Source organism: Gopherus evgoodei, chromosome 10 (genome assembly GCF_007399415.2).
Source record: "Gopherus evgoodei ecotype Sinaloan lineage chromosome 10, rGopEvg1_v1.p, whole genome shotgun sequence".
In the NCBI taxonomy this organism is placed as follows: Eukaryota; Metazoa; Chordata; order Testudines; family Testudinidae; genus Gopherus; species Gopherus evgoodei.
The window spans coordinates 53,641,148-53,662,081 of record NC_044331.1 but is presented as its reverse complement, the minus strand read 5'-3'; the positions used below and the strand labels follow the sequence as shown (position 1 = coordinate 53,662,081).

General features: G+C 55.5%; 1 protein-coding gene across 4 annotated transcripts in view; it reads right to left on the bottom strand.

Moving 5' to 3' along the window:
• Positions 1 to 835: 835 nt before the first annotated feature.
• The window catches only part of CLCN7 (chloride voltage-gated channel 7), a 60,582-nt gene continuing 40,483 nt past the window's right edge, over positions 836 to 20,934 (bottom strand). For 3 of the 4 annotated variants that reach the window (XM_030577078.1, XM_030577079.1, XM_030577080.1), the window contains 14 exons: positions 20,388 to 20,504; positions 19,864 to 19,918; positions 18,249 to 18,309; positions 15,897 to 16,035; positions 14,128 to 14,221; positions 10,521 to 10,690; positions 9,946 to 9,997; positions 8,846 to 8,973; positions 8,321 to 8,406; positions 6,498 to 6,690; positions 5,333 to 5,392; positions 4,583 to 4,759; positions 4,181 to 4,261; positions 836 to 4,060 (listed from right to left, as the gene is read on the bottom strand). In XM_030577078.1, coding sequence (XP_030432938.1) covers positions 3,974 to 4,060; positions 4,181 to 4,261; positions 4,583 to 4,759; positions 5,333 to 5,392; positions 6,498 to 6,690; positions 8,321 to 8,406; positions 8,846 to 8,973; positions 9,946 to 9,997; positions 10,521 to 10,690; positions 14,128 to 14,221; positions 15,897 to 16,035; positions 18,249 to 18,309; positions 19,864 to 19,918; positions 20,388 to 20,504 — 1,500 coding nt within the window. In that variant the 3' untranslated portion in view covers positions 836 to 3,973. The remainder of the gene's footprint in view (positions 4,061 to 4,180; positions 4,262 to 4,582; positions 4,760 to 5,332; positions 5,393 to 6,497; positions 6,691 to 8,320; positions 8,407 to 8,845; positions 8,974 to 9,945; positions 9,998 to 10,520; positions 10,691 to 14,127; positions 14,222 to 15,896; positions 16,036 to 18,248; positions 18,310 to 19,863; positions 19,919 to 20,387; positions 20,505 to 20,934) is intronic. The other variant, XM_030577077.1, reaches the window with a different exon arrangement.

Below are 20,934 nucleotides of genomic sequence, written 5' to 3'. Positions count from 1 at the left end.
CTTCGGTGCCGGTGCCGGCCGGTGCCGAAAGGCCTTGGCAGTACCGGCGGGGTCCGGTGCCGAGGAGGCGCTTCTGCCAGCCGCTTGATCATCGCTCGGCGCCAAAGGTGGAGGGGTAAGTGAAAAGTCCCGCTCCTTTTTGTTCTCGGCTTAAAAGCCTTGCAAATGGGGCACTTAGCGGTCAAGTGTGATTCCCTGAGGCACTTCAAACAGGAGTCGTGTGGATCTCCCTTCGGCATTGGCTTCTGGCAGGCCGAGCCCATTTTAAAACCCGGTGAGCCGTGCATGGGCTCCGGCACCGGGTTCATGGAAGGGGCTACTTCCTGAACCCCGCTAACTATTACTAAACTAACTATGTTAGCAAAGAAAAAAGTATAACTATACAAATATATATATAAAAGGATTATAACTGCATAACTATATACGAGAACTACGAGTAGCTATGGGAAGTGGAGGTCAGCTAAGCCGCACTCCATTGTTCCAACGACCGACACGGGTGGTAAGAAGGAACTGAGGAGCGGGTGGGCCGGCAGGGGTATATATCAAGCACCATGACGGCACCACTCTAGGGGGCGACCTGCCGGCCCACTGAGTTGCTAGGGTAAAAGTTTTCCGACAAATGTGCACGCGCGGCGCACACACCTAACTGGAATGGATATGAGCAATCACTCGAAGAAGAACTCCAAAGCTGCTTCTCTGCCCTCACCCTCCACCTGCGTGCCCAACTGTCTGGACAAGCCCCTGTACACACTGGCGAACGCTGCCCAGCCTGCGTGGCCTTGGCCTTTCGCCCCAACCAATGCTGTAGGGCAAGAGAAAGGAGCTGATGCTGGGATAAAAGTATAAACAGCCTTTATTTCAGCACAAAAATATCTCCAGTGGGTCATCTTCCTATAGAAAATCTCAAGGCTTCCAAGACAGACACTTGGGGTTTGCAACTGCTCCTTTTACAAATTCAGTTACCAAGGTGAGAGGAGAGGCAGAGAAGATGGTGGCCTGCTCTGAGAGATTATTATTTGGGTCCCAGAGGGAGGGCATCCATTGCCCTGCGTGCCCCCCTTCAGAGCCCGATCCTGCCCCCGAGATACAGGAACACACTTGCTGGAGCAGTACTAGCTGACTGTGCGAGATCTGCATCTACAACGCAAGCGGGCTTGAGCACTGGGTGTTTAAAGCAGCTCTCCGAGGAGACACTGGAATCCACTCGGCCTGGAGGGGGCAAGTTCTCTTGGTTGGAAAGACTCTTGTTTCCAAGGGCTCTGGGGAGGCTGATCTCAGCCCTCTGGTAGACACAGGTGTGTAAAATCTCTAGCCCCAGCCCCCTACACCTGGTGATGACCGAGCTCTTGGCTGTGACCCGCAAGCTACTCATGAACAAACTGCTCCACCCCCGAGTAACTGGGACACTGAGATGCGCGCTGGGGCTAGTATTTCAGACTCCAGCGGGAGACACTGGCTGATGAACAGTCTGTACACTACCGGTGATGCACAGCCTGCTGCCAGGGGAGCCCAGCTTTACAACGGCTGCAAGGGGCTGGTCACTACTGCTTGTTTCTAGCAGTGGGTGAAGTCCTAGCTCCAGGACTGTGCCCACAGGGGAGTAGGGCCCGTGGAAGGGGACACAGGAACAAGGCTTGCACTGACCAGAGGCCTCCTCTCCCAAGGCTGCTCTAGGAACCCGTGGGCTGGAGCAATGGCTGACCTGCAGCAGGCAGCCTCTGCCACCTCCAAGCCGGCCAAGATGAGTCCTGGCTGTCCTGTTGTCTCCCCACCTGCAGCCGGCTCTCAGGGCAGTATGATGAGCTGGCGCCCCGGACCTTTCAGCTGTCATGGTCCCTGCCCCTTCTGGGAACTGGCACCAACAGCATCTTTCACTTACCGCTTGGCTCTGAGCGCAGCTGTGAGTTCAGGCCAGACTTTCACACCCCAACTTGTAAAGGCTTTGCATGAGGCTGAGACCGCCATGCGGCAAGCTCAGGTGTGCCGACTGGCCAGCCCTGGCTCCACACGCACCGGCCTGGCCTTTCCCCTCAGCCACGGGGCATCCCTGCTGGGCAGGATCTGAGCTCTGCGAGGTGGAGGTGGGGATGACTTCACGCTAAGCCCCAGTCGTGCAGAGCTGTTTCTTCCTTCCTGAGTCTATCCCCTGGAACCGGACACTGCTCCCTGCCCCGGCCTGACCTCGTTAGATCTCACCAGGCTGCCCAGGAGCGGTGCGACCGGGACGGGGCGCAGATGGAAAAGCAGATCCAGCAGCAGCTGTTTGGTTCCAGTGATTTTATTTCTTACGGTCTCTGTGCATTTCGGCCCCACCCACCTCTCGCCAGGAGCATGAGCTGCACCTCAGGCCTGTGCTGCCAGCACTCAGTGGAGCCCAGGAGAGTGGGCAGAACGGACAGGCGCTAGGGACAGAGGCTGCCTGCCTGGGGCGAACCCCTCTCCGGGAGCAGGGGATCGTTTGTAAATGCTCCACTTCAGCGTCCCACATGGCATCACTTCATCCCATAAATATTCACTAGGCAGGTCCCTCTTCCTTTCAGCCTCCTACCCCATCCCCTAGAGCCCCTCGCCTAAGGGAAGCCAGGCTCAGGATGCCCAGCAACCGGGGAAGGCGGCACAGACTGGACAGAGGGGGCAGCCCTGCTCTGCTGAGACGGCTGCTCTCCAGGAACAGGCCAAGGGGGCCCAGATGCTGCACTTCCCATTAGCAGTCGCATGGGTGCCTGGGACTGGCTGCAGCTGAAGGCCACGGCCGTTGTTGTATAAGGCCTTTGATAAGCACTGTGCTCTACAGAGAGAAACCTCCTGTCCCCAGCATGGGGTCCAACCCTGCCCAGCCCCACAGCTGGGCAGCACTCGGCACCGGGTACCTTCCTGTGGCGCCAACACCCACTCGGCACATACGCCCCAGGAAGACTTCTTCACCAATCGCCTGCATCCAAACAAGCCCTGGCCCCAGGCCATTCAGCCTCCCCAGGAGGGGCCCAGGGTGATCCCCGCCTGGGAGAGACAAGAGGGTGTGAGGAGGGCGGGGGCTGCGTCGTGTCTGAGATGCACAGCACAGGCAGTGCCAGGAGGGGCCGTGCCCACAGGCTGGCCCACGGTCTCAGACAGGCCCAGATATGTCACAGCCAAATAGGGCCTGGCTGCAGCACATGGCAGAGCCAGTTGCACCCAGTCCCTGGCAGCTCGGTCATCTGTGCGTGTCTGTGTCATCGGAGCCCGCCGAGCTGCAGGGCTGGGGCTGTGGAACTAGGGTATGCTGCTCCCTTCGCAGGCAGGTTTAAAAGCCACCTCAGCTGTGGGCAGCATTGAAGACACTGGTCCCCAGTTGGTGGCCCGTGGATCCAGGGAGGCTTTGCGTGGCAAGGTCCCTGCTAGAAGATACTGGACCAGGCCCTGCCAGCTCCCAGGCCTGTGTCCCGGGTGAAGGCTTTGGTACAGAGGAGGCCCAGGCAGGATGGACATTGGTCAATCGCGGCTGCAGACTGGGTCAGATCCACATGATTCTGGTTCCTGAAGTCTGGAGCACATATTCCAGGAGGCAGTGTGGGGTGCGGAGGCGGCTCTGGCTTGTTATGCGCCGGCCGGGGATTAGCCAGGGTATGTCTGCTGCCCCAGCTTTGTAGCATGCTCTCGCTCCCCCAGGGCACTGGGCTCGGCTTCCCCAACCCAGTGCTCTCTAGCCTCAAAGCTGCTCCAAGGGCCCAGCGTGCAGAGGAGGGAAACCAGGAACCTGCCCAGCACCTGGTCCCGCGGGTGACAGGAGAGGAGGCTGCAGCGACGCCCAGCCAACACAGGGACAGGCAGCCAGTAAAAAAACGGGAACACGGCGACGGACAAGATGCACAATCAGGGGCTGGGCATTCGTTCTGAATGCATCGGGTGGCGCAGCAGCCTGTGGGGACCAGCTCCCTGCCAACGCCTCCAGGGGAACGGGGCTCAACACAGCAAAGCAACCGCGCCAGGAGCGTCATGTCTGCGCCAGGGACAGTTCCTCCAGCCCTTCCTTTCCTAGTCGGTATCTTGCCAGATCCTTCCTGGTCACCAGCCCGACCACCTGCAGGGAGGGAGGCAGAGAGACCAATGAGCGCCCCGCACAGCTCAGCCCAGCATGTGTGTCTGTGGTGACGGGGCTCTGCCACAGCTGGCTGCCCCATATGGAACCAGGGGAACTCACCTCATTGTGATTATCCACCACCACCAAGTGCCGCAGGCCCAGCGCCCGGAACAACTTGAAGACCCTCGGCAGAGATGCCTCCTGCAATCCAGAGTGAGGCCAAGTGGTCAGAGAGCCCTGGAAGCTGCCAGCCGCTGCCCATCATGGGGCCAAGCAGGGAGCACTGCCCTTGTGGTGCCAGCCCCCCAAGAAGGCCTAGGGGACTGAGCAGCCCCTTTGTAACAGGCACTCGTCCCCTCCTTTCGCGGGGTAGGGAGCCCCACTGGACTGAGCCCCACTCGCCCCGGGGGATGGGTGTTTTCTTCCCATTTAGAGTGGGCCCGACTCAGCCTGCCCTCCCCCTGCTGGCTCACTTCCAAAGGCGGATCTGCAGCACCATGCCCTGCCCCCAGCGAGCCATACCTGGGGCACCGTGTAGGGCGACGGGTTCATGAACTCAGTCAGGTCCATCATGCATTCGCGCTCGTCCTGGGAGACGTGAATGGACTGGATGGGGGGGAAGCGGGGGTAGGCATCCCGGAAATCCTTCAGCTTCAGCCGCCTCTGAACAAGGGTCAGGTTGGCTCTTTCCACGAAGACCTAGGAGAGGGGAGACCTTTGGTACCAGTGCCGTGGCTCCAAGCTGGCCAGGAGTCCTGATCTGGCAGATCAGCTGCCTTGCACCCCGACAGATCACACTCTGCTCCTGCAGGCCCACTGGCAGCAGCCAGCAACTGTCCACGGGCAGCAGGAATCCCAGCACTGCGCAGATCCAGTTAGTCTGGGGTAAAACCAGGCAGCTGCCACTTGACAGGGTGAGAACGTAATGGAGCAAACAGAGAAACGTCCTTCGCCCCAGAACATCCCATCTCGACAGCAGAGGGGTAGAGGAGCCAGGAGCTGCCGCGGAAGTGGTGGGCATCATGCCCAGTAGTACCTGGGCAACGAGGACAGTTTAGCCCCTGCAATACGACAGGGAAGGGGAGTCCGGTTCCTGGTTCACTGAACCAGGCTGATGCCACCTCCCTGAGCTAGCCCTGGGCAGAGGACGGGAGAGGGGCTGGGCCGGACGCACCCCCCCAGAGGGACAGAGGGGTCACATCCAACGGTGCCCGTCCAGGCCGTTACAGCGAGTCCCCTGGGAGGAGAAAGGCTCCCGATCAACTCATTTACCTTGTGCTTCAGGAGAACAATCAGCTGGGAGCGCAGGATCAGGCCTCGCAATCCCGCCACCTGCAAGAGAGAATGCTGGGTATGGGCAGGGGCTGAGGAGAGCTCAGCAATCAGCCCGACAGGCCAGAGACAGGCCCTGGCTGCTCATCGCCCTGTGGTTACAAGCAGGCAGGCCTACGGGGATGCAGAGCCGAGAGCCCCAGGGTGGACTGTCGGCCTGCACACGCCACGCAGGGTCCAGCCCTGGGGATGGCGAGAGGCCACCATACGGCAGCAATTCAGCACGAGCAGGGTGGAGGACTTGGTTCGCTGTCCCCAGGGGCTGCACAAAGAGCGTCAGGGTGCCCCAGGAAAGGGCAAAGGGGGAGGTTGGGGAAACAGGGGGCTGGGATCAGCAGGGAATGCTGGTTTCTGATGGAGAGTCAGGGTTTGTTCCCCAATGCCAGGTGGTGCAAGATGCTAGCATGCAGGGCCATGCATCACCAAGGCTTTGGCAATGGGACACACATTGCTGCGCGCACCACAAGGCTAGCTGGGGAGCGGGTTGTTCTCCTGGTGTCTGCCCCACAAGACACATGTGCCAGCCACAGCACCTTTGAACAGTGCTGGCACTTTGGGTCACCCCCATACCACCCCATCGGCTCCTGGCTGCCAGCCAGCAGGTCACACGGCCCATCAGCACAGGAGGCACTGGAGAGTCCTAGCTAGAGATGGAGGAAGTCGTGACCATCCCCCTGGAGACCACACCAAACCCCAGCCAGCTCAGCAAGGTCCTGCAGCCCCAAGGAACGGAGCAGCCTCTCCCCCATCACTGCTCACGCTGGGTCGGCTTCACCAGTGGCAGCAGCAATGCTGGGAGCTGCAGGGCAGAGAAGCCTCCAGCCTGAGAACACCTAGGTGCAGAGAACCACGACAGGAGCAGCTAGTGCCCATGAACCCAGGGCTCCTAGGGTACCCCGGAGGCTGAGCTGGTGTGCACATGGGAGGAGTCTTGGTGAAGGCCCCCTAGTGCCCACAAGGATCAGGGAGACGTCACTGTAGCTGCCAGGTCTCCAGTCGGCTGGGGCCCTGCACTGGCAGCCAAATGTTGGCCCGATTCAGTGGTTCAGGCTGCACCCCAAGCGCTGCAGAGTGCCCCAAACCCCACTCCCATTGTGGGTGTTACTTCAGCTGCCCATGGTCCTGGGGCAGGGCTGGCGGCTGGCCGGCCAGTGGTCTGCCCCACCTGCGTGGGGTCCGGGCTGCTCTCTACCACGGGAAAGCCGTTGTGGTTGGACGATGTGTCGCTGAGGATGTCCACGACCGTCCCCACCTTCTCAATCCTCCTGAGGCAGGTCACGGGCGCGCTCATCACCTCCCTGCAGGGGACAGAGCACCAGGTGACGGCGGGCTGGGACTAGCCTCTTCCCCACCGGTGTGGGGGAGTGCGCTGCCCGGCCCAGACAGAGGGCAGTGCCCACCACACCAGCCAAAAGTCGACTCCCCACCCTACCCCAGGCAGGGCCCTGGTCCCCACATTATCACGAGGGCCTTATTTAAACTTGCTAGGCGGGCCAGGTTCTGCCTTTGGGTCTGCAGCTTCTTTCAAGTTCCCGACGTTCTCCCCATGCTACGGCCCAGGACAGCCACTTAGCAGCAGCCTTCCAGAGTGTCCCAGAGTTTAAAGGCCAGAGGGGGAATCTAGTCTACTCTCCTGCACAGCCTGGGCCAGATGCAGGTACCCCTGCGCTGAGCCCAAACACCCTAGCTAGACTGAAGACTAAACTGTCATGTGCACAGGCAGAGAACAGGAGCACCTGAGGTGCCACCAGTGCCCGGGACCCCTGCCAAGGCAGGGAATTTGGTTGGGGAGACATGCCCAGATCCCAACTGGTGCCCCATTCCCCATGCTGCAGAAAAAAGTCGCAGCCCATCTGACCACAGCCACAAATAACCCCCAAACAAACACTACGTTAGCTAGCATAACGGGACAAACAGGACAGTGGCCGGAGGGGTCCGTGGCACAGCTGCCATCGCTGTGATCTGCCCTCCCCAGGGCCTGGCAGGCTCTGTGCACAAACCCGTCTCTATGGGTTTGCCTCTGGATGAGAGCAGCTCCAGACGGCTACTTTCCTTTGCCTGTCACTAGGGGGCAGCCTCTAGGACCAGACACTATCCAGTGAGCGGATGCAGTTCCGGGACCCCTTCTGGAACAGCCCAGGCATCCAATGGGCAGCAGTGACTGAGAACCCAGCTCCACCCTGCTCCATAGAGCACTGTGCGGGCTCTCCCTTTGGGGAGTTTGCCCAGCCCCGGCACCACCTCTCCTCCCCCCAGAGCTTTCTACCCACAGGAACCTCCCAGATCCCATGCAGCAAGTACCATGCAGACGGCCCTGCCTCCTGGGAGAGGACCCGCCCCCATGCCGCTCTTACGCCTGCCGCCAGTCTGAGCTGGGCGCTGGGGAGGGCAGAGAGGCAGACCCCCTGCACTGGTGGGCTGTTAAGCAATCACTCAGCTACTAAGAATGGGCTGACATCCAGACACCATCAGACCGTCGAGAGCTCTCTCTGTGGGGCCCTGGGGCTGGCAGTGGGGGGCTCTGTATCAGTCCCAATCCCAGGACCCCTTGCCACCCCATCCCCTTCCCTTTTTAATCAAACTGCCTAAGAAGTGGTAAAAGAGCTCAGGTTCATCTTGGTGCCACCACACTGACGTGGGGTGGGAAGGGACAGACCCACCAGACCCGCTGGCAGACATGTTCAAAGCTCTCAGACCCAGCGGCACTGGGAATTTGAACTGGCAGATGCCTCCTGTGCAGTTTGCTCTTGTTAGCAGCCAGTCTTGGGAGCTCTGCAGCCCAGGGCACAGAGTTCCACCTGCTCTCCCCTGCCAGACTGCAGCCCCACCCGCTGCGGTGCCAAGGGCTGTTCTGTCCAATGCACCCACTAGAGCTCCAAGGAAGGTGGCCAGGGGCCTAGCAGCCCTGCAGAACAGCAGCTCATTTACCTGGCTGTGAGGGAGTGAGACGTCACTGGAGCCTCCCAGTGCAGGAAAGGAACGCTCTGCAGCTGGATGTGCATGTCATATAGACCCTGCAGCAGGAGGAGAGGCAAAGCAATCAGCCACAGGGCAGGCACGACATGGACACAGGCCGCAAGCGCCCTCCAAATTGCTTGAGCCTGGTCTGCTCCCTCGGCTTCCCACACGCAGTGCTGCCAAAGCCCCTCAGTGCTCAGATGATGGGTCACTAGCCACAGCCCGTTAAGGAGGTGGTAACTCTGCTCCACTCAGGCTAATGGAGCTTGGCAAAGACCCCAACATCCCCACCAATCAAGTGGTCTCCCCAGATAAGCTCAGCCAGGCTGCGTCAATAGGTGGCGGTGCCCAGTCATGACCAGTCAGCAGGCTCCCAAAGCTCCGCCCGCCCCATGTTCACATCCAGCCCCAAACCAGAGAGCAGCCGCTGGCTCCTGCAGCCGTTGCCTCACCTGCTGGCCCTCATTCATAACGGAAACAGCCCAGACTGCTCACCTCCACGAAGTAGTCACCCACGATCTTAGCAGTCATCAGTGCCAACATGATGGGGAATCCGTAGGTGACGTTGCCTGTCGCTTCCATCATGATGACAGTCAGGCTCAGGGTCATTCTCACTATCCCACCTGAGGGAAAGGCACACACGTTGGTGGGACCCAGGAGGGAGAGCAAGGGGAGGGTCCCACAAAGGCTCTGAGCCCCTATGCTGGGGAGTTAGCTGGCCCCCATGGCTGCTGCATGCACCTGAACTTTGCGGACGACCCTGCCTTGGGGTTTGGCCTGGAAAGATGGCTCCACAAAGGGTGTATGGGGTGGGGCAGTGCCTGTGTTGTGTGTGAGTGTGGAATGGAGGCACAGAGTCTAGCAGGAGGGCAGGGTGCCAGCTGGCTCACGTCAGCTGTATCCTGCCTAGCTACTTGCACCCCAGGACGACTCCATGTTTGCTAGGCTCTTCAGTGCCTGTGTGGAGAGCTCTGCTTTCTGGGCTGCTGCTGGACCCGGGGCTCGTCCATGCCAGGAGTTAATGTTAGCAGCAGCGAGGCAGTGCAGAGTAAGGGGGCAGCACACAGAAAGGGGCAGCACCTGCAGCCGGTGTTGCTCTGCGGGGAGCCACTCAAGGGCCGCGAGGGGACGCGAGGGAGCTCTGTGGTTCCACACCGGACACGGTCAGGCAGCAAACAGACAAGCCTGCACTGCAAAGTCTGACGTGTATAACCAGGTGCTTTGTGCCATGCCGCCAGCAGCCCTCTAACAAGACAGGCCCAAGCCAGTCCTGGGAGACCTGCTCTCCATTAACAGCCCCTCCCTTCACAGCACCCCTCTTCCAGTGGCTGCACTTCAGTCTCCAATTCACAGGACAAGCTGAACACCTGACATGCCAGGTGCACGATTCCCTTCAACATAAAACGAAAGATTTTCCCCCACAACAGTCAGCTGCCAACACGCTGCCTGAGGCTGGCCAGCAGCTCTCCGAGCACAGAGAGGCTGGGTTTTCTACCAGATGTTCCCAGTGGAGACACATCCAGACACAGCCCAGTCTCCATGGAACGCAACGAACGCCTCCTACTGGGTGTTTCCTAATGGCGAGCCGAACTCACCCAGCTGCGCTGCGGCCCCCATCAGAGCGTACTTCCCAGGGTCAGCCCAGATCTGAACAGGAGAGACAGGAATAGCGAGTTACACGGGGTGAGACAGATCCATCCAACTTGTACCCCCACAGTGGCAGAGGCAGCCACCCTACATGCCAGCCACAGGTCGAACAACAAAAGCCGCAGCCACTCATCTTCTGGAGCATCCAATACACTGCATGGCAGGAAAGGCCCCTTGACAACAGCCTCACCAAGCTCCAGCAAGCACTGCCCCGGGGAAGCTCTGCAGGGAGCCTTAGCCACTTGGGAGGACTTGTACTGCGCTTGCTCAGGAGCTGCTGCTGGGTGAGGTGGCGAAGGGCAGCAAGCAGGATCCACTTCCCTTCTAGCTGGGATTTTGCAGTATCTACGCTTGTCTTTCTTTCTTCACCCACTAACCCAGCTAAAACTCCAGCATGACCTCCGCCCTCTCAGCTGACCTCCAGACATGGGGCACTAATAAATCTGCAAGCAAAACGTGGCTTCACTGTCAGTGCTCCATGTCTGGAGGTCAGGGCTCCCTCCCCGCCCAGGGGGTAACTCACCGCTCCACTGGTCAGGTAGGCCAACGATATGCCAAAGAGTCGCCCCCAGGCAGCTCCAATCAGCAGGGAAGGGATGAAGACACCTGCCGACACGGTGAGCCCATAGGTCCAACAGGCCAGAAAGAAATACATCAGGGTGAACATCCCCAGGGTCATGGGATTGTAAGAACCTGGGGGGGAGGGAGGGAAGAAGAGAGGTCCAGGCGGTTGGATTCACCCCTTCCACACCTCAGAGCTCATTAGCAGCCCCCCCATTACTGCCACGACGTGGGTCTGAGAGGATGGGCGCCTGCAAACGCACACCAGCCTGTCAGACCAGAAGAGCAAGGTGCATCCGTCTGTCATCGCACACCCTAGAGAACAGCATCCCCGAGGGGGCTGAGAAGGGGCAGAACCAATTGTACAACCTTCCCCATCCCCCGGATCCAGTGAAGCTCCTCACCTCCCTGCTCCAATCCCCCTCTATTAATGGTCATGGCAGCAGGATGGACCCACCTAGCCACTGTAGATGTCTCACAAGTAAAGACTGGTATTTCCCCTCAACAAACGAGATCTTTCTCCCTCTCATCCCTTGGCTGCTTCCGATCGCCAAGCCCTCCGCAGGCAGGTACTTGGAATGCAGCCCCAGCCTGAGACAGTCTGCCCCGATCCCTGCAGCCAGCTCATGCCCTGGAGCTGGACGGTTCACAGCCCTAAAACATTTAAAAAATCTTGTAACTGCAGCTGTTCTCGTGGGCCACACAAGGGCCAGGCCTTTCCAAACCCTGCTCTGCTCCTGGCCCCAGTGTTCTCTGGCCAGGGACGCCACAGGTTACTTGTGCTTTCCTTGCAGCTATTTTATACCCGTTGCCTTTCAATAGCACCAAATCCCCTTGCTCTGAACAAAGGGCTCCCATGAATGCTCCCCCACCCCATTCGTTAGCCAGCAGGCCTTTCTCAGACCCGAGTCACCTCTTCACAAAACACTGTTCTGCAGGAAAGTCTTCATTGCCCCTCCCTGTGCCCGGCTGTCCCTGCTCGCTGCCCCCTTCAGACAGGGCTGAGCAGTTCTGACACGGTTACATTGGGGGAGCAGCTCACTCATTCAGGGGGTTCGGTCTCATTCCTAAACTGATCTCTGCTCCCGTGAGCAGAGGTTTGCGGTGAGCTGCCAGGGTTAATTCAGACTGAGACACTTGTAGGAGCAGATCCGATTCCTCTTCCCACCGGGTTACCCACCAGCTGTCAAGCAGTTCATCCGCCTGCATGCTGCTCATTCCCCCTCGCAGGGTCAGGCCCTTCTACGTGTCTCTCAATCGTCCTGTGACTCGCCCTCACCGCTCACCCCTCTTTCTGGGTTGTTAATTTCATACTGAATTCCAGGCCTAGTCCAGGATCTGCCCACCCCCGTAGCCTTTGGCCACAATTGTTTCATTGGCTTTCTGCTTCTCTGTTTCTACCCCAGGACGATACTCTGACCCTCCCCTTGGAGGACGTACTCTCCTTAACAGCCTCTTGCGAGGGACTTCAAAGACTTTGGAAAGCCCAGATAACCTAGCACAGCCAGTTCTGGAGAAGGCCACAGAATTCTAATCCACTGGAGAGGCCTCGTTTTCCTTTGCGGAAGCCAAGGCAATTCAACCCGGTGTATCGTGTTCCCTACAGTGCTGTGGCATGATTGTTTCCAGGCAGAGCAATGAACCTTCCTGCTCTATATTCACCAGGGACACCCCCTGCTGCTTGTGCATGCTACCTGCCACAGAAGTCTTGCCAGCCATACTGCAGCTGCCTCACTGGACATCACCTGTGTAGAGGCTCTTGTGCAGTGTCCTGAAGTCCCCCCGACCCAGCACTCTCTGGATCTGCATCCTCAGGCAACAGCTGTTTAAAGTGTGTCAAGTAGGTGAGCGCCCCCACCCCGTCCCCGCTGAACATTTCCACAACAGCTGTCAACCAAGGTTTGAGACAGGGGCAGGAACGGTCTGCGGCACCACAAGCTCTCTGGGTCCCATCCTATCTCCATAGGAAAGTCACCATCACTGAGTGCCAACCAGTGCTGGAGTTGCCAGTTCAGTGCACTCAAGGGACAGCCATCTCTGTGCATCAGCTGTCAGTGAAAGACCAGGCATGAGATTCAAGCAGCTGTTACTGAGGTAGAGGCGGAACTTGTGCCTTTTCAATTAAAGTTACCCAGGCATCACGTCAGCCGAGAAACGCAAACCCAGACAGGACTCTCCGGGGCACTGTGAAATGGGATTTCATTTCTAGACAATCCACATTCCAAACATGACCAGAAGGGAAAGTCATTCAGAGGAGAGAGACGTTAGCAAACAGGAAGCAGCCAAAGAACATTTCCAGAACAGACTCCAGCTTTCGGAGCGAGCACACGAAGGAGAACGGCTGGAACAGAGACCGAAGGCGACGACTGGAAAATGCTTGGCTGATAGTTAACAGGAGTGCTCATGGGACACTGCAGCCTCCTTGTCAAGGTCCCATCTATACACAATCTAACACACCACAACTCTCATCCTGCCTGTCTGAGCGCATGTGGCCATGGACGGGGTGCTTATCGCAGGCTAAGGGAGGGGGAATTTTTGTGGGACCATCAATAAAACATTGATACCACTTTGCAGATCCAAATCCAGACCTTGACTTTTAAAAGCCCCAAATCAGCCATTGACATAAAAGCACAAGTCTTCCGACACAGGTCTCCTACTCAGACCTGACGTAGTCACCTCCGGCTGAGTTCGCTTCAATGCATATTCAAGAGCAGATCACCCAATTCATGCTAGTGAATGGCAGGCGCCTCCCAAACAACTGCATTTTATGAATTAGTGAGTACGAACAAAACAAAGCTCTGTTCCTCCGACGAGGTCAGGCTGAAAGATTTAGGATGTCACACAACAGGGTATTTGTAAACGCTATGAAGCGCTCCTGCTGCCTCTGCTCTTAAAGCTTTGCCGAGAGGTATGGAGGGCACGTCATTGCGAGTGAGAATGGCTCTGCACTAGCACCAGCTGGCCCGGGCTGATTGGTGGGTTGCTCCTGTTCCCTGAGATGGGGAGCTGTGCGGGCATAGCCGGGACTGTCCTTGTTCTGTTTGTATAGCACCCGGCACAATGGGCCTTGGCCCACACCCTAGGGCTCCTACGTGACACCACCACCATTAATGTGTTACACACTGCAGAGCCCTGGAGCCTGCACACCCAGCAGGCTCTGCGGAGGGTTGCTATTCGCCAGCAGGGAGGATCTTTTTACAGAGGCTCAGGGTAAATGGTGAATTCTCTGTAACTTGAAGTCTTTAAACCATGATTTGAGGAGTTCAGTAACTCAGCCGGAAGTTAAGGGTCCATTACAGGAGCGGCTGGGTGAGGTTTTGTGGCCTGTGATGTGCAGGAGGTCAGACTAGATTATTGCAATGGTCCCTTGAGTCTATGAGCATTACTGAACAGAGCTCACTCGGCAGGGTGGCAGGGCTGGGCTAACACAAGAACGTCTGACCACAAACTGAGCAACGTGACTTGCTTCCTAAAACTGGGTCTGCTGCCCTGGACCTGCCACACTAGCCCCAAGCCCCCGCCCCGTTCTGCCTGCAGCTCAGCGGCCTGTCAGCCGAGCCGGAACTGACCTGGGGGATTGTGAAAGAGGCTGACGACACTCTTCTCAGGTGTGTTGAAGAAGGCGGTGGCCATCGAGTTATATTCTCCATCCGCACAGAACAGCTGGGGAGAAAAAACAAAGGCTGGCTTGTGAAAACTGGCAGAATCCACACGACGATCGCTGCTGGGACGTGTGGCATATGGAGACAGAGGAGCCGGCAGAGAGCGAGAAGGCAGGAGTGGAAGAGGCTCCTGGTGAAATACACCCCACTAGCAGAGGCACAGAGTTTCATGGAGCCACATGACACAGGCATTGCTAGCAGGGTACATTTGCGTTCAACTAGGTAGACTTTTACGCCCAATATTTTAAAGGTATTTAGATATTTCTGTATGCATCAGTGCAAAGCCTCACTGATTTAGGAGCCCACATATTTTCAAAAGGGATTTAGGCACTTTTGGGAATAAGAATGCCTAAATCCCTTTTGAATAGATTTACACTCCAAGATCAGTTAGGTTGCAATGGTGGGCACACTAGGCCTAGTCTCTCACTTCAGTACCTGTACAGCGTTACCCACCTCAGAAATGTAGTGTCATGATTAAGTTGAAATCTAGCTAAATTTAGCTGAGAATTTGGCACATTACTATTTTTCTTCGTCCCCTTTACTAGCTGAATGACTGTCACAAATAGGGTACACTTCCTGACTATACAGGGGAGCAGGGAAAGCAGAAAGGGTGGTGAGACATTTCTCTCCCATCTCTAGCCGTTCGAGTAGTTTTAAGTATCGGGGGGTAGCCGTGTTAGTCTGTATCCACAAAAACAATGAGGAGCCCGGTGCACCTTAAAGACTAACAGATTTCTGGTAGTTTTAGAGGTTCCTTAACAGCAGTCGGCAATACGTTATCAGAGACTGGTGATTTTTAAATCCACAGTGGCCCCTTTACCAAGGTGGTGCAGTGAACGCTCACGTTATTTTCAAAGCCTTCACTTCTGCTGGTGCACTAGGATGGATCATCAAATCCCAGCTAGATTCCATTAGACACCTTTGCTGAGGCCAATGAGCTCGCATAGACATTTAGCTCAGCCTCCTGCCCCAGTCTTGTCCAATCAGCTGATCACACACTATTCCCTCAAGCATACAGCTCTCTCTGCAACCTTAGATACACACATGCCATCCTGTGCTACTCTGGGCATGCCGCTGCACAAGGGGCAGAGTTCAGGCTGCACAGGTGACGTTACCTTTGTCATTCCCCAACTGAGTGCTTGGTTTGCAGATTGCATGTTCCAGCAACAGTTTGGATGAAGTTACCCAATTCTTTATTGTAGTCCCTTAAACTGTGAGTCTCTGGCCAGACCCTGCCAGGCCCACCTTGCTGGCCAGGCACTCTGTGAACCATGCCCCCCCAGCAGAGCCTCGCCTCATTCAATGTGCACTGCGTGACCCTGCCCAGCACTGCTAGACTGTCTATAATGGGAGCCCAGGAAGCTCAGGCCCTGCCTGGGGCAGAGTTCCTCTGCCATGTATGGAGCCCTGTCTCATTCACTGCCCATCTCAGGGGACAGTCCTGCCTCCCTTAGTACTTGCAGCCCCCTGGCTTGTCAAAAAGCTACAGAGACCTCCCCCCTGCCTGGGCCTAGCCTGGACCCTTTGAGGCCAGCTTCCAAAGCAGGCAACAGAGATCCTGCCTGGAAAATCCCTTAGCTCTGAGCACCTGGCTGTGCTGTGACCCGATTCAGCTCTACGGGGCAGTCAGGAACAGACACTGCAGGGGACAGGGGATTCACAGCCATGTTTCCTACCTGCAATGGATAGGCCACGGAATCTCCTTGGAGGGGTTGGCAATCGCTAGAGCAGTAGATCATCACAAACCCCACGGCTGCCGTCACAGCCGCCACCAGCATGGCCTCGATCACCTGCAGGCATGGGCGGTGGATATACCTGCAGAGTCAGACACAAGCCGTGTGAACAGGGAGAAACCTCCAGGCTGTTCTCTGCTGCCCAGAAGCACCCCCGGGTCGGCTGGTTCTTCAGACCGGTTGCAACTACTGCTGGTGGCGTGGGGATATGGAAGTGGCTGGTGCAGACTGCCACCTTCCAGGGGCGGAAACCAGACAAGCAGCAGGATTTCACAGGCCCAAATGAAGGGGCAAATCACAGACAAGGTCCCTCCCAGCCCAACGTGAGAGCTCATCTAGTCCAGCCCCCTGCGCTGAGGCAGGACCCAGTAAACCTAGACCATCCCCAACAGGTGTTTGCCCAACCTGTTCTTAGCAACCTCCAGTGACGGGGATTCCACAACTTCCCTTGGTCACCTGTCCCAGTGCTTAGCTACCCTTAGAGTTAGTTACAACGTTTTCCCTACCACGCTAACCTGAATCTCCTTTGCTGCAGATTAAGCCCATTACTTCTTGTCCTACGTTCAGTGGACAGAGAACAATTAATCACTGTCCTCTTTATAACAGCCCTTAACATGTTTGAAGACTTATCAGCACCCCTCCTCCCCCCATCAGTTGTCTTTTCTCAAGACTAAACACACCTGCTATTTTTAACCTTTACTCATAGCTCAGGTTTTCTAAACCTTTGATCATTTTTGTTGCTCTCTTCTCTCTTGCTCTCTCCCCCCAAGTTGTCCACAGAAGGTAAACAATCCCCTTCCCCAGCTCTGCTCTTGGATGCTGTCCTGCCCCGTGGAAGGCCATCTGAAGGTTACTGGGGCTGTATGAACGAGGAGCTGCACGGAAATCGCCCTTATACTTTTAACAGTCCTGCAGACTTCTGGCTCATGTGCACATGTGCACAGAACCATCGAACACGGAACGTACCCTCTGCTCTGAATCCCTCAACTCCCGTCTGTTCCATCTGCAAAAGCTACAAGCACTCCCCCCATCCTCCCAGCAGTCACGGGATGTTATTTGTCTGAACTAATTGCTCTTGAAAGCTGAGCTGTGGTGGATAAATGAGAAGCCAGGTCCCAAGAAGGGGGAGGGAGGTATTCCAACATAGAAAGCTTAGCCATTTTAACTGATTTTTGAAGGAAAGTGACTACGGGGACAGTTTCAAAAGCATCTAGTGATTTACGAGCTCACTGGGACTTGAGCGTTTGAAAATGTTCCCCAATGCATTTATATAGCACGTAACCCAAGTACTGAACAGCAAAGGAATGGATAGAGATGAAAATCGCATTGTCCACATAAATATTTGCATCAGAATAAAGAAATCCATCAGATCACCATCACCTGAACTCTGACCCATGGATTTGTTCTAAAGTCTTTTAGTCGATCCTCAGCCTTCAGAATCTATGTGTTTCTTCAAAAAGATACTGTTAGATGGGAGTTGCATCATCTGTTAATATACTTACAGGTTGTCAGTTGAATCTAAAGAAATCCAACGCGTCTCAAGAAACAGTAGTTATACACAGTTCAATAGGAAAGCATGGAAGAGTTATTGAATTTAGATATGGATTTTAGGTGATTAGTGTACTGTGAATGGGCACATGTAATAGAAGATTGCTTTCTCAGAAGGGTCTCTGCTTTAGGAGATGATGGAAGCAGGACCGCTCGGGGGGGAGGGGCAGGTGGGGCAATTTGCCCCAGGCCCTGGAAGGACCCCCACGGGAGTTTTTCGGGGCCCCTGGAGCGGGGTCCTTCACTCACTCCAGGGGCCCTGGAAAAAAAATTCTCATGGGGCCTGGGCCCCTGGAGCTTCTTCCGCTCTGGGTCTTTGGTGGTAATTCGGCGGCGGGTCCCGGAGCAGAAGGACCTCCCGCCGTCGAATTGCTGCCAAAGTGGGCGGCCCCCCGCTGCCGAGGCCCCCCAGACCTCCTGCATCCTCTGGGCAGCCCTGGATGAAAGGGATAGTTACTTTGGGTCAGAGTTACAGTTGTGATGAAATATGGATTTCTCTGCGATAGTAGCTGTCAATTCTAGTGCGTTATAAAGTGATGGCATCCTTAGCTAGCACTTCCTTGCTTTTAAGCACTTGAGTTTTGTGAGTGACCACATGCTAACACCACACATCACTTACCAGATCTGAAGCTGCAGGGCTACAGAAATGAAAGGAATATCCTTTGGTTCAATTAATCGGCCCCAACCTGAACACAACCCATGATAATACTGGGATTTTGTTTTATTTAGCATCTCTTTGGCTCTTACCTGATTCGGAACATGGTTAACCAGTAATTCAAGGCATTGAATATTGCGCCAAGAATTCCACCTGCAAGCAGGAAAGAGGGAAAACAGCTGAAAACCTCCTGAGTGGATTTGAAAGAATCCAATATTCCTTTATGCCACATTCGGGATTTTTCTACATGCAGAATTAAACACATCTTAAAAAAAAAAGAAAAGAAAAGAAAGATTTCTCCTGACTCAGTGTGCCTTTGGACAGTTCTCTGGCCTCGTCAGCAACGTGTTATCACTAACACAACGTTTTTAAGCCATTGACAGCAGCAGTTTTCATGGAAAAGCAGCAATTTCCTACTGTAATACTCAGTGTCAAGCCACAAAAGAGAGCAAGCCGAATGTCACAGAAGAAACTGCACAAGCTGCTGCCATTTCTCCCTAAAGGTACAAATCTCCAGTTTACAAAGACTTCAAAATTGGAAGAGTCAAAATTTAACTCTACTGCTTTGGACGGGGAGAGAAGAATGAGAGTGAACACATCCTTGAGAAAGATCCATCCACACACCTGGCCTCCCCCTTTATTTCTCGTTTTTTCACTAAAGGAAAAATCAGCGCCTGAGCCCGATCTTATTTCTCCAACACGAAGGTCATAGATCAGCATGATGCATTAATGCAACATTAGGACTAAGAATTTTAACAGCACATCAGGCTATTCAGAGGCCCAACGTAGACTATAACTGCCACATTTTCCATTGTATACTGGCATGTGCAACGTGGCTGCATCAGGGTTGCTGTGGTAATGGTTGTTTTCATCGTTCCAGGATGTGTGTTTCAATGCTCAGATACAACGTGGCATTAGGAGAGTTTGTCGCCTTACAGCAGCCAGCCAACTGGAGACCACATTACTCCCGTTTTTGTTCTGAGCAGAGAGTAGTGGGCGGAAGGTCAGAGATCCAACCACCATCCAGACCCCAGGGCAGTGAAAGAAGCAGGTGACATCAGCATCCTGGCTGGGGTCCAGTCCAATCCAAAGGGTAAAGCTTCTACGAGGAAAAAGTTATCTACAAGGAAAGTCAGCAGCAATTCCTCGCCAACTTCAGCCTGACGTTTCCCTGCATTTCTGGTCATTTTGTAAAATCCAGTGGTGGATTGTTAGCAGTCACCTGATTGTACAGAGAACTGAGGTAGAGGTAGGCAAGGCTGCCACTGACAGACAGATTTCTAGATGTGTGCTGTGCCCAGCACAGCAGAAGAAGGCTGTACGGAAACAGCGATCAGAAAATAATTCTCACACAGTTCACGTTCCAAACACTCTGTCTACAGACTCACAGCGGGCAGGGAGTTTTTCCTAAAACACCAGTTTCCTTCCCCCAGCTGCTCAGGGGGCCAGACCTCAGACCAATGTCACCCTGACAGGCTCTGCCACACCCCAACCCAACCTGACAAGGGGGAAGAACAAAGATCAAGATTGGCCAGAGAATCTAGCTGTGGCCCTTGAAAGCATCAAGCAGCAGCAGGCTCCCCAAGGGCCCTCTTTTTTTGTGCTTTTTAATGGCTTTCCTGTTCTCCCCAGGAAGTGGGCTAAGGCAGCTTTTCAGGATGGGATTATTCAGAGATGTTAACGATTGAACGAGCAGACTAAGCTTACCAACCACTCCCATAACAATGAAGATCGGAATTTCCTGGAACGTGTAGCCCAGTTTCTGTAAACAAGGAGAAATGGATTTGGAGACCTTTCAGCACAGCAGTTTGCTTGGTGCCAAATTGCTGCCTCTGCTCAAGGTCTTTATAGCTGGCAGCTGCCTAGAGCAATGGCTGCAGCAGGGCTGCTCACTCCCAGCCCCACAAAACCCCCGCTCGCAGAACCAGAGCCCAGCAACAGCTGGACAAATGCTTCCAACTAAGGGCTGAACAAATGCTTCCAAGAGGCTGCTCGGCAGGAAGTTTGGATCTAGGTGCATCAGACCTTTGCAGAGTCCCCTGCCCCAGCATGACACCCTCAACCTGAGGTGCCTCATACTGTCAAAATATTCAGATGAAGGGCATAAAGGGAATGAATGGCCCCATCTGCTGCCTCCAGGTCCTGCCACTACTTGCAAGGCTGCAGAGCATGCCTGGTATGGGACATGTGCCTGCCCAGTGACGGCACAAACTCAAAGCCGGCAATTTTACCTCGCTGTCGAACCTTCCAAAGTTGATGAGACCTGGGCTGGAGAGGTCCCAGGGGTTCCCGTGGTAAAAGCTCAGGATGGAGTTCAGTGTGAATGTAGAGATCATAGAGGCAAAGAACTGCAGAGAGAAGAAAAAGAGCATCACGGCACGAGACAACCTGCTGCCTTGGCTGCCTGCCATCACATCCCTCCAAACCCCACTCCATCCGCCAGGGGCCTACTTCAGCCCCACTCATTCCCCGAAGTGTTCTTACAGCAAGGAGGGGCAGGATTTAGTTCACACCCTCAACCAGTGCCTGTGGCCCGAATCAGCATGTCTATTACGCTGCAAGCTCCACAGGCAGGAACCATAGCTTCCTGGGGGTCATGCAGCACCTTGCGCTCCGTGCTTATACACAAGTGCCTCGCGCCTCTTCTGTGCTGTTCCCTTTACGTCCCATCTCCCTCTTGCCACCTCTCCGGCACAGGCCACTGCAGGACTCCAAGCAGCTTCTTTGGGAGGGGAACCATCAGCATCCTCCATCTTGGCCTCAGACTCTTACATCAGT